The sequence below is a fragment of the Daphnia magna genome, linkage group LG7 (genome assembly GCF_020631705.1).
Source record: "Daphnia magna isolate NIES linkage group LG7, ASM2063170v1.1, whole genome shotgun sequence".
NCBI lineage: Eukaryota > Metazoa > Arthropoda > Branchiopoda > Diplostraca > Daphniidae > Daphnia > Daphnia magna.
The window spans coordinates 12932889-12944244 of record NC_059188.1 but is presented as its reverse complement, the minus strand read 5'-3'; the positions used below and the strand labels follow the sequence as shown (position 1 = coordinate 12944244).

At 42.7% G+C, this 11356-nt stretch overlaps 2 protein-coding genes and 1 long non-coding RNA gene across 3 annotated transcripts; 1 reads left to right on the top strand and 2 right to left on the bottom strand.

The window, feature by feature from the left end:
- Positions 1 to 869: 869 nt before the first annotated feature.
- LOC116927961 lies at positions 870 to 3671 on the bottom strand. Its single transcript, XR_006649193.1, has 6 exons — positions 3532 to 3671; positions 3325 to 3458; positions 2443 to 3261; positions 2185 to 2371; positions 1618 to 2101; positions 870 to 1522 (listed from the first exon to the last, which is right to left on the bottom strand). It is a non-coding gene; the product is annotated as an uncharacterized LOC116927961 (long non-coding RNA).
- On the top strand, positions 2609 to 6433 carry LOC116927957 (retinal homeobox protein Rx). Its single transcript, XM_032935007.2, has 5 exons — positions 2609 to 3269; positions 3333 to 4024; positions 4087 to 4182; positions 5777 to 5981; positions 6228 to 6433. Exons 1-5 carry the CDS (start codon positions 2609 to 2611, stop codon positions 6419 to 6421), a joined length of 1848 nt encoding a protein of 615 aa, XP_032790898.2. The 3' UTR covers positions 6422 to 6433.
- Positions 6434 to 6567: 134 nt separating this feature from the next.
- On the bottom strand, positions 6568 to 8667 carry LOC116927958 (glutaryl-CoA dehydrogenase, mitochondrial). The gene is made up of 6 exons (XM_032935008.2): positions 8511 to 8667; positions 8171 to 8295; positions 7971 to 8105; positions 7678 to 7911; positions 7038 to 7620; positions 6568 to 6973 (listed from the first exon to the last, which is right to left on the bottom strand). The coding sequence occupies exons 2-6, from the start codon at positions 8292 to 8294 to the stop codon at positions 6739 to 6741; spliced, it is 1311 nt and encodes a 436-aa protein (XP_032790899.2). The 5' UTR covers position 8295; positions 8511 to 8667; the 3' UTR covers positions 6568 to 6738.
- Positions 8668 to 11356: the final 2689 nt, after the last annotated feature.

The following is an 11356-nucleotide window of genomic DNA, read 5'->3' as shown; positions in this document are numbered from 1 at the left end:
GGCCCTGACATGGGTGAGGGAAATCGAGGGACGACTCTGTGGGGTTAGTCTACATTTCTTCTTTTCTCACTATTTACAAGCAAAATGACAATGACTCAAACGAATTCATCACGAACAAGCCGCTATCTTGACACCTAAGAGAGGCTGTTGGCATGATCATCTTTAATAATCAAAACATGTGTTTTATTGGTTTTATATGACGTGCCAAGTATAATGGAAAGTAAAATGGATGCCATTAATTCAGGCTTTTTACGATGTTTAACGCGGTCGATACTGGATAACAGTTGACGCACCATCATATCTCCTTATTACGGGGTTCTAACATACTTTAGGACTTCGTTTAAAATTCCCAACAAGGGATGCGTATGCGTTCTGTAGAAGTATGGGTAAAGAGCAGGGACCCGCAGGTAAATTCCGCAATTTAGAAAATCTCCCAAATTTTCCCGCCGGCTAATCCCTCTACCGACTGAATCCAAAAGACTTTCAGCCATCTATGGGTCATTTTCAAGAAGTTCAATCCGACAGATTATTTGTTTTTCAAATGAACACGAAATCCAGGGTAGACCTGCTTTGTTTCTTTTTATTATTATTTACTGGTTAAAGAAATGACAAAAAAAGTCATTTCTGGCTGTCTTGTTACCCAGGGATCACAAAATAAATTATTCTTGTAGTTTTCACGTCTCAGGAGATTAAAAAAATGTTCATTTCTCTTCTTTTTTTCACGTACTTTCATTCAAATTTTGAAAAGTAAAACTATTGTACAAGTTCTATTCATCCTTCATTCTCCTCTGGTGTTGTTTCCATTTTTACCTTAATTTTCCAATCAACTGATTTCGAATTTACCGATGCAAGAAAGTCGTGCCATGAAATCACCGTGGTTGTAGTATGCATTATCAGATTGAAAGCATATTTACTTGATAACAAAAACCACATAGAGCATTTTCTCGCTCTTTACCAACTACCTACTACAATGACTTAACTTGATGACACGAAATGTCAATCGCCACACAATTGACAATACATTGTACGTAATACATCATTGTAATACGTTTAAGTCTATGCAGACGAAAACGAATGAGAAATAGTAAAATAGCACATTATGCAATTTTCCTCATTATTCTCAGCTTTTTAGACTGCTCACTCAATTTCAAATTTCGACGAATGTTCTATTCAAACATTGTACCAAAAATGTTTGACTATGATTTGCAATATGATTACAGGCTTACAGCACAGTACACTTTTTGATTTCCAACAACCGGAAGAACCACTGAAACAAAAACAGATACATTGTAGAAATGGTCAATAAATGGTAGTAAAGGATATAATTTGTTAACAAAACATCTTCCTGTTGGTCCGCAGATGTAGAATGCGTTGAAACCGAATCAGTTTTTCACTCTATTATGGGCTAGACACCGAAGGGACGTTTGCTGTTGACATTAAAAATGTCAAACAAATTCTAGCCTTTTCAATAAAACAAATTTTCCTCTAGTACAATCTTGCAAAAGAATTCTACGAAATTCACCTGAGAAAAAGTGTAAAGAGAAATGGTTATAACGATAAACTTGTTTCACCCCTTTAGCAAGAGAAAGTTTGGATTCGAGCTATTTGATGCCTTACTTGCATATTATCAGCTACATGATTCTAGTCTTGAGCAGTTTAGCGAGACGTTTGCACGCGTTCACTGACCGGCCATCGTTTAAGCCTCAGCTTTGTTAGTAGGCTCTCTCACGCACGACGGGATCTGCGCCGATTCCAAACCCCCCGAAAATCCGGACATGTGAACACTGCTGGTCCAATCCAGACGAACCAAACCGCCCCCTAGCCCCCGATTGGTGCTAACTGTTCCAAAAGAAGAAGGTCTCGAGCTCTGCTCTGAAGGGAGTAGGGAATAAGGGGCGGAGTTTCGATTCCGGATCCGAAGGGTGTCTTGTGTCTATACATGTGAGGATATAGTGCGGCAGGGACGGAAGGAGTTGATTGAATTAAGGCCGATAAGAGGAATTTAGCGGCTGTTGTTGTCCACCCGTTGAAGCAGCTTGTGTGTTCGCCCTCGTTTGTCCGTCTCTACAGTTCGAAGCTAGTTAGCTTCGGCCAGGCAGTCCTATATAGAAAAGAGTATAACAACAGCTTTAAAAGGAGCAAGTACTGTCACTGTACTACTACTTGTAGCAGTGTGGTACCTACGTATTTTTCAGTCTCGCCCCCCTTTCGCTCTCAACCAGATCAGCGCTGCTTAACTTGATTTCATTATTGCATTAGCTTTTCTGTATCATCGGCGGCCGCTGCGGCTATAATTGAATATGGTGCCAATTTGACAGCGCTCGAACAGTATACAACTAGCTCAAAGTAGACTCCCGCTCGCAGCAGCCACCTTGAAGCGTTAAACGAGTTTTGGCTAATCAAATTCAAACATTTCTCTCGAGTGGGTGTGCTGTGTACAACCTTTCTTCCATTCTTCCTCGTTTTGACTGCACTCGTTCGGGGGAAATAAAAAAGGGCGAAAATACTTGATTGCGTGTGCGTCGTTGTGTTTCGTGAATCAATCTCGGGTTAATTTAATTTTCCTCGCTCGTTTCTCCCGACTGCAAAAGAAATAAAAAGGTTAAAAATGGATTACGCTACTGGGTCATCTTACGTGTCAGCCATTTCTTCGGCCGCCGCTGCCGCGGCAGCGGCGGCAGCTGGACTCGCCCAGCACTTCAACAATTCACCGACTTGTCCTTTCTCTCCTTCTGATCAACAACAACAAGAACAACAGCAAATAGCATCAGCGACGGAGTCTACTTCAACTCTTCCGGTAATCCATTCGCACCATCATCCACATTTGCTGATCCACCACCACCACCACCAATCAAATTATCCGGAAGATTTGATCTCACCTCCATCGCCGTCTCCTTCGTCATCCTCATCGTCGACTTTGTTACATCCTTCGTCTTCATTGGCTTCATCTCTTTCGTCACATCTTTATGGATCGCATCATCAACGATACAATTCGAATACCCCGTCGTCTTCACTGAGTCTCCTGGGCGGAGGTGCAACCTCCTCATCGTCCGGCATGTCGACCACATCATCCAATAGCAACGCGTTAACGACCGCAGTTTCATTATTTGGTGGCGGAAGTGGAGGATGTTTCCACGGCAACGGATTTACGTCTTTATCGCCAACTTCACCTTTGACATCGACGTCGAGAACATCGTCCTCCACGACTTCAAATTACTCCAGCGGAGGGTCTTCCTTCTTTCCTCCTGCCAATGGCATCCACTTTCAAGGTAGGAATTAAAATGATTTGCTTGATTTAAAATAATTTAACAGAGACACATTTACCTGAATAGGCGGTTATCGGATGTATCCGACGAATTTGGGAACTCCTTCGCAGCAAAACCAAAATCACGGCCATCAGCAACAAAGTAACAATTCGCATCACCAAGTGCATCCGTCGCAAATTGCTGGGACATCACCTGGCGACAATTCATCCTCATCTTTCTTAACTAGTATGGGCTTGGCTAACGTCATGTCTATCGGTCATAATACCTCGTCATCATCGACGGCATCGTCACCAGTCCATCAACAACAGCAACATTTGACTATTTCACCGTCTCCAGCATCTTCTTCGTCAGCTACTGGATTCTTGGTTGACGGGTCGCAACAGCAACACCAATCGCACCACCAGTCAAGTCAAAACCAACAACAACATCATGGACAACAACTTGGTCACCATTCCGGCGGATTTCAATCGCATCATCATCATCATCACGGACTCGTCTCTCCATCATCCATGAGCCTAGGAGCTTATCCAACATCTTCAGCTATCGGACATCATCATCATCATCATTCGGGTATTTCTAACGCAGTAGCTGGACCTCACCATCACCACCATCCATCTATAGCTGGCCTATCCGGTCTTCCGAGTCTTCACCAGCAAGCGCACCATCACGTCGGTTCGCTGTCAGTTTCATCGTTACAACAAGCTGAAAAACGGAAACAAAGGCGCATTCGCACGACTTTTACATCATCCCAACTAAAGGTAAAACGAACTTACCATCAAGTTCGAATCGTCATGATAATTGATTACTTTAAATCATTCAGGAACTGGAAAGAGCATTTCAGGAGACGCACTACCCCGACATCTACACCCGTGAAGAGATTGCCATTCGGATTGATCTCACTGAAGCCAGAGTCCAGGTCAGTTTCTATTCGATAAGCAAAGTGAATTATATTATCGAGCAAACCATTTGGCCTAGTAAAAAAACAAGTACATGGTGATTTTTTTCGATGCGTCAATAAGGTCATTATTGTCGAGTGCTACTTCTTTGAGGCTCCAACATCTCTCCCCCTTTTTGTCATTTTTGTTCTTTTTTTGACGCACACCGCACGCGCCATTAAACCCATTGAGACTTACCACCACACGCACTCCCCCCTTGCAATCGTGTGTGACGTTGTGCTTCTCCAGTCGCGTGTGTTCCACGGCGTCGTGCCACTCATAGCACTGAGAAAAAAAAAATTATCTTATTATTATTTGAATTTCACTCTATTTGATATTTTTACTTTGAATATCAAACTTGAGATTTCTGAATGTTTCAAGTGGAGAAAGAGAACCAGTTACGTTAGATCCATTAGCTAATAGCGGCAATGTCAAAGGGGCCGTGAAAACCGCAAAACCCGGGTATTCCCACGACGCGAAACTGGAACCAATTCCCGAAAGGATTTTGTTGTTCCTGATGATCATTGTATTGGTCATCCTTATGGTCCATCAGCTTCCCTTTTTTTTTTCCCCACTTCTTCGATAGAGCAGGAACTATAGCACGAAACCCAGTGAAGCGGCAAACGAGAATTGCACGAGTCGCGTGTCCAGGAAACCCTACATTGAAATAGCGAGCCCTTTAATCTTTGTGTCACTTGGCCTTTGAAGTTTTTTGGAAAGTGGACCATGTCTCCCGCCAACTTGGGAATCAACACCATAGTTTCATTCATATTAAATTAGGGAGTAAATTGCTGTAAATGTTGATTCAATTCACCCTGCAAATCGGCATAGAATAACACACAAGAGTCGATTAAATCAATCAGTATCCTCCGATTAGGAAAGCGTTTACAAAACAGCGCATATGGCTGGACAATAAACAGGACACATCGCAAAAGAAAATAGAATAAAGAAAGTCAATAGTCACCTCTGATTGATTGATCGACTCGATCGAAAAATGAGCCATTATGTAGCGCCTCTAATGTACAGTGGAGGCAGGAGGGGATGGTGAATAGAGACATCTTGTAAAATTGAAAGAGATACAGCAACGACAACAACATCACAACAATCCCCTCACTTGCTAGAAAAAAAAAAAAACACGAGGGATTGAAAACGATATACTGTTGTTTCTTATGCTGCGTACAGTGTCACGACAGATGGCACGAAAATAGTGTACATCCAACACAAGGGCGGGTGAACCCCATGTGGTCGTAAAGGACTATGCAGTCTCCTCAATTCATGTGGATGCAGAGTTCATAATAGCGCCATCATCCCCCTCTTGGTTGCAGCCAAAGGCAATGTGTTACGTTTGACGCTCACAGATCTCTTGTGCACTTTATAATAGTTAATACTGTACCAGTCGTAAGTAGTTGTAGTGTGTTTTGTTGACACACATGTGATATCCGTCGCAGTGCGGAACTAATGGTCGAGGCTTCCATCACGCTCCGTTGAGAAGAACATCTGACACTGTTTTTTGTTTGCTGCTAAACGGATCGGAGCGTCATTTTGTTTTTCTTTTGTGGGGGACGATTTTTCCAGGTTTGGTTCCAAAATCGACGAGCAAAATTCCGCAAACAGGAGCGACTAACACAACAGAAATCATCGTCATCAGATAATAACGGAGGAAGTGTTGGTAAAGACGGAAATCATCAAAGTCCTAGCGATGCCAAAGAAAGCCGTGGATCTTCATCGGCCGGATCATCAGCCGAATCGCCCCGTGATCTCGACATCAAACCCCAAATGGGTAAGTTAATAACAACAATTATCCAGTAGCAGAAAAAAAAAAAAATCCGTAGACAACACCACCATCACATGTTAAAGGAATGGGCAATTAAAGCTCAGATCTGTCGAGTCTGCCCCAAATTAGTGGCCACAAATCAACCCGAAATCGAATTAGATCTAGAAACAGGCCCGCCCTTTATGTCTTTTTGTTTTACGCTACACAAAAATACGGCGGAAATGAGATTGACTGTGATATTGATTGTGACAGGAGACCGAACGGAAAGCAATACTACCTGGAGCGCTGGATTGAATTCTCCGCCGGAATCGCCGCCTATCGAAGCACCACCAATCACCAACTCCCGTTCCTCCGCCGCCGTGGCTGGAGGCAACAACAATAAGGCTATCGTCAATTTATCTGCTTTCGGTAATTCCTTCACTCACCTGGCAGTCAATCCATTTTAGAAAATGTAAAAAATAAAAAACTCGAAGTTAAAAAATAAACGTAAAAAAAATAATAAATTTTAAAAAGAATGTCTTGAAAGATTAACAATTCGGTTCCTCTATGCAAATTTCGGCACCCATTTTTTTTCATTTCAAAATTTTTCAAGTTCGTTGTCTCTTCTTTTTGTATTTTCTCTCTTTCTCTGATCTCGATGTGCGCGCACCCAATACACTCTATACAAAAGCCCAAAAGTGCGGATTATGAGTAATAATTGTTCCAAAGCGTTTTATACAATCGAGGGGATTCTTAAGCGTGGGGATTATCGATGATAATATCATCAACCAGAACCGCTAAAAGCTTGAAGACCGGTAATGGCACGGCCTAGAATAAGGGCGTGGATATCGTGGGTGCCCTCGTACGTGTTGACAGCCTCCAAGTTCATGACGTGTCGGATGATGTGGTATTCATCCGAGATGCCATTGCCGCCCAGCATATCTCTGCAAGCGCGGGCAATATCCAGCGATTTGCCGCATGAATTTCGCTTCAATAGCGAAATCATATCAGGCGTCGCTCTGGATTCAATCAAAATGAATAATCAAAACCAGTGAGTGAAACTTGTCAAAAAGGGGAACTTACTGCCCGTTATCCTTGAGACGGCCAACTTGAATGCAGCCTTGAAGAGCTAAGGCGATTTCAGTTAGGGCATCGGCCATCTTCTTCTGAATAAGTTGATTGGCGGCCAAGGGTCGACCGAATTGCTGACGTTGAAGAGTGTACTCACGGGCTGCGGCTAAACAAAATTCGGCCGCGCCTAGCGTGCCCCACGCGATGCCGTAACGTGCGCTGTTTAGGCAACTGAACGGACCTTTTAGGCCATGTACTTTAGGTAGCATGTTGGATTCAGGAACGACGACATCCTCCAACATGATCATGCCAGTCGTAGAGGCTCGGAGGGAGAATTTGCCTTCGATTTTGGGTGTAGTGAAGCCTTTGGTGCCTCGTTCGACCAAGAAGCCTCGGATCCTGTTACCTTCATCCAACGATTTGGCCCAGACAACTGCTACGTCGGCGATAGGGCTGTTGGTGATCCAAGTCTTGCTGCCGTTCAAAATGTAAACGCCTGCTTTGGCGTCATGTTTGGCTTTTGTTTCCATTCCGGCGGGATCACTGCCGTGATTCGGTTCCGTCAAACCGAAGCAACCCACCATCTCGCCCTTGGCTTCCGTGACAATGATTGTGTAGCAAGGAAACAAGGACAATGATTATTCATTCTTACCAAGTTTGGGAAGAAACTTCTCCTTCTGCTCTGTAGTTCCAAAGGCGTCGATGGGGTACATGACTAATGAAGACTGGACACTGAAAGCGGAACGGTAACTCGAGTCCACTCGTTCCACTTCTCTAGCAAGAAGGCCGTAAGCTACAGATGATGCCCCAGCACAGCCATAGCCCTCAATTGTTGGGCCTAGAACACCAAGGTCTCCCATCTCTTGCATGATTTCACGGTGGAAAACTTAAAAAAGCATGTGATTAGAAAGTGTTGGATGATAAACTTGATGGGATGTACGCTACCTTCATGTCTGTTGGCCATGGTGATGCGAGGCATCAGTTTGTCCTGGCAATAAGTCCTGAAGCTGTCACGCATCATTCTCTCATCTTCTGTTAGCTGGGATTCCAAGTTAAGGGGATCACGCCAGTCAAATGTTACTGGAAAAAAAACAGCCAAAATCAATCAGATGGTAGACTTACTACTATGTGGACATTTTTTGTACCTTTCTCTGGTTGCTTGACTTTGGTTTCAGTAGCTTTGGTTTGAGCTGCAGTGCTTTGAAATCTCACACATGCTAAATTGGCGGGTCTAATGACTGAAAACGCAAGACGGATCCCTGATGCCATTCTAATAAAATAAATGAAGAAGAAAACGTGAAATTCTTGTACTCAAGGCCGCAGCGAACCGATTACATAACACTGTAGTGAACGTGGAACTAGATTAATCATTTTGCCTCGTGGTTTTAACGAATTTAATTGAACTTTAATTAGTTCTAGGGCTGTTTCCAAAATTCTACTTGTATGACAATTAGAAATGAAATAAAACGACAAATTAAAACGTACATTTAGACGTTGGGGTTTTCTTCTCGATACTGGTTACTATTATGGTTATGTTACGTCTGCACTCCGTGACAACATTGCCGCTCTTTTTAATTAAAGAACTCTGGAGGAGTCAACAGGAAGTGTTGCGCACTTAGCGCAGTTTTTCGCCAAAAATAAGTTAAGACATCTGATTAAATGCTGCGATCTGAGTTTGATGGACTTTTGTTACTGAACATGACCTTAATACTCCGAGGATCACAATTGAAAAAGGAAACAATTTTTAAATAACAGAAAGGCTTGACATGGAAGAACAGAACGTTAGCATCGAAAGTCATCAATTTTGCAACATCCAATCTTGCTTCTGCTGGCTTTGTAAATACTACAACTAGACTGCATCTTTGCAGCAAAAACAGGACGGATGCTGGCCATGAAAGAGAGAAATGGACACAGGAGCGAGAGCTGTACCAGAAAACAGACAGTGAACAAGAAACTACCAACACGCACAATCATCGACCGGAAGGTTTTCCCCCCTCTGGTGCCTTAACCGAATTAGTATCGAACCGCTACTTGGACAGCAAAAAAAAAAAGAGGAGAGAAAGGGATGTAGACTGCCGGACAAATATTATGTCGCTTGAAAGTCTCTTTCGTCTCTTTACCCTGCTATACACACAGAGTTTACACTGCAGCAAAAGGTCTGCAGCTTCTTCATGTAAAAACTCTGACAGCTGACTTTTCGTCGTCTGTCTGCTATAGATAACTTTTCCCTCCCCCAATTAAAGATTATTCATCTTGAGAAAAAATCATTTAACTATTTCCAATTAGGCAATAGCCCTAAACAAACAGAAAAAAAAAAGGTGCTGGCTAGAACTTGTGTGGAGGCTATTTATAAAAAGATGGGTTTTGAACGAGTTCCAGCTCGCCAGTTTCGGGAGCCCTTTGGATGACGCCAGTCGATATTTCAAGTATAAATAAGCTAGTGTCCGAAGCGTGAGGGGAGAGAGATGAAGGAGGTCAAGAACTAGAGCAAAGATATTTGCTGGATCGTAAAAACATCACATTTTATGGATAGGGAATAGAGTTCTTTTCTATTGGGTGTGGGAGTTGGTACATGTATAAGAGAAACTAGGGGACACTCAGAGACAGGTCATCTGTGTGTGTGTGTGTATCTTCCTCGTCTCCCAATCTCATCAGCCAAAGTGGCCAAAGATGGAGTGCTCCTTGCCTGGAACTGGCTCGGCCAGCGCAGCATCAGATCGTTGATCTTCATCTGCGTCACGGGAGCAGGGACCGGTTCTCTCTTATGTAGTCCTACTACTACACTAAAAACACATACACAACACACAGAGAGACCCCTCTCATTTGTTGGTGATGCTATTGAAATATATAGACTCTCTGTTATAGCTGGACCTTCTGCAAATGTCTCTATACATTTCTACAGAAATTTATGGCTGGAATGGAGTGCTTTAAATAAAAATGAAATTGCTCTGTGCACTTTCATGTTTCTTTTGCAATTGAACTCGAAACCTGTCGCGAATTTCAAACCAATAAAAGAAATCAACGTTATACACCAGTACATGTAACATGAATAAACTCGTCCCCCCCTTTTTTTTTTCTTTGTTGATTTTAGCGATTAGTTCTGTTACCCTTCACCCTTGGAACACCCTCGCATCTGGTTAGTGTAAAGCCAACGCATGTAACAGGGGATTACATCAAAGGCTTTATTTTCCCTTTTTTTTTTAACCGGATCAACATCGGACGAAGAATGAAAACACACACACAAAAAAACGAGGTGTGTTTTCTTAAGCAACATGTCACAGTTCGCATATGACGGTGAATTTACCCAAGAACCCATCTGTCACGTGACCAGTCCGCCAAGCCGATTCAACATAGATACAACGATCCCGATGTTACGACAATAAATCAAATGTAAAATGGAGATTATTGCCATCGATCATCTTTGCTCAAATTTGATCTAATAGATTATTTAGTAGTTTAGGCTGGGACATATTTCAAAGAGTATTCGTAAACATTCGCCATGTTGTGCGTATATTGAACGCGGCCAACTAGCACGATGATTTATTCGTCTCGGAATTAACAAGGTTTAGCGGATGACGGATAGAGTCGTCAGGATCTGGCTGTAAGACGTGCACTAGTGGAATAATCGAGGGCATTACCCACTTGAATAGATCGATGGTTACGCCTCCCCTTCCGAAAAGGAGAGGACCATAGATCAAACAGGGACGGAACCTAATAATATGAATATGTAATCGCTAAATACGATGATTTATATTATCACATTGGTTATGGGAAAGAAGCGATGTAATAGGGGTGGTTCTTTGGCTCGTACACAGAAGTGACCGGTGCTGATCAGATCATGCAGTACGTACGTAGTAGTGCGGAATAATCAACTCGGTTATGGATATCATTCGATATTTTCTGGTTCGCGGCAGTCGTCCACGCCCACTATAGCCAGTTTTATACTCGTTTGCTCAACGTATCTTTAGCATAAGTGAATAAAGTGTCTTTACTGTAAGGATTTGACAGCTAGAATCTATGGCGGCAATAATAACTTGATTAACTGGATCATTCCCCCCACCGCCATGTTTCGATTGAGTCTCTCTACGAAATTCCCAGGCTGAGATATTGAATTCGAAAAGGACATCAGAGCTGTTCATACATTTTAGCCCATTACCTCGTTGGAGAGTGACATAAGAATTGAATAGCATAAATGGAAACTCACCGATCAAGTGATGACGTTGTTGATAGCCATTTTCATCAAGCAAAAATATGCTAGAGTTGATCAACAAATGCGGCGCAATGTCGTATTCCAACACGGCTGTGCAGATTTCTTTACTGAAGTGGGAACA

Bases quoted from the DNA above. Each gene is read 5' to 3' on its own strand.
- LOC116927958 (XM_032935008.2), bottom strand. From the start codon at position 8,294: ATGGCATCAGGGATCCGTCTTGCGTTTTCAGTCATTAGACCCGCCAAT. The intron at 7,912-7,970 runs GTAGCGTACATC...TGCTTTTTTAAG, and splicing joins CATGGCCAACAGACATGAAG to TTTTCCACCGTGAAATCATG. The intron at 7,621-7,677 runs GTAAGAATGAAT...TTGTCACGGAAG, and splicing joins GAAGTTTCTTCCCAAACTTG to CCAAGGGCGAGATGGTGGGT.
- LOC116927957 (XM_032935007.2), top strand. From the start codon at position 2,609: ATGGATTACGCTACTGGGTCATCTTACGTGTCAGCCATTTCTTCGGCC. The intron at 3,270-3,332 runs GTAGGAATTAAA...TTACCTGAATAG, and splicing joins CAATGGCATCCACTTTCAAG to GCGGTTATCGGATGTATCCG. The intron at 5,982-6,227 runs GTAAGTTAATAA...TGATTGTGACAG, and splicing joins CGACATCAAACCCCAAATGG to GAGACCGAACGGAAAGCAAT.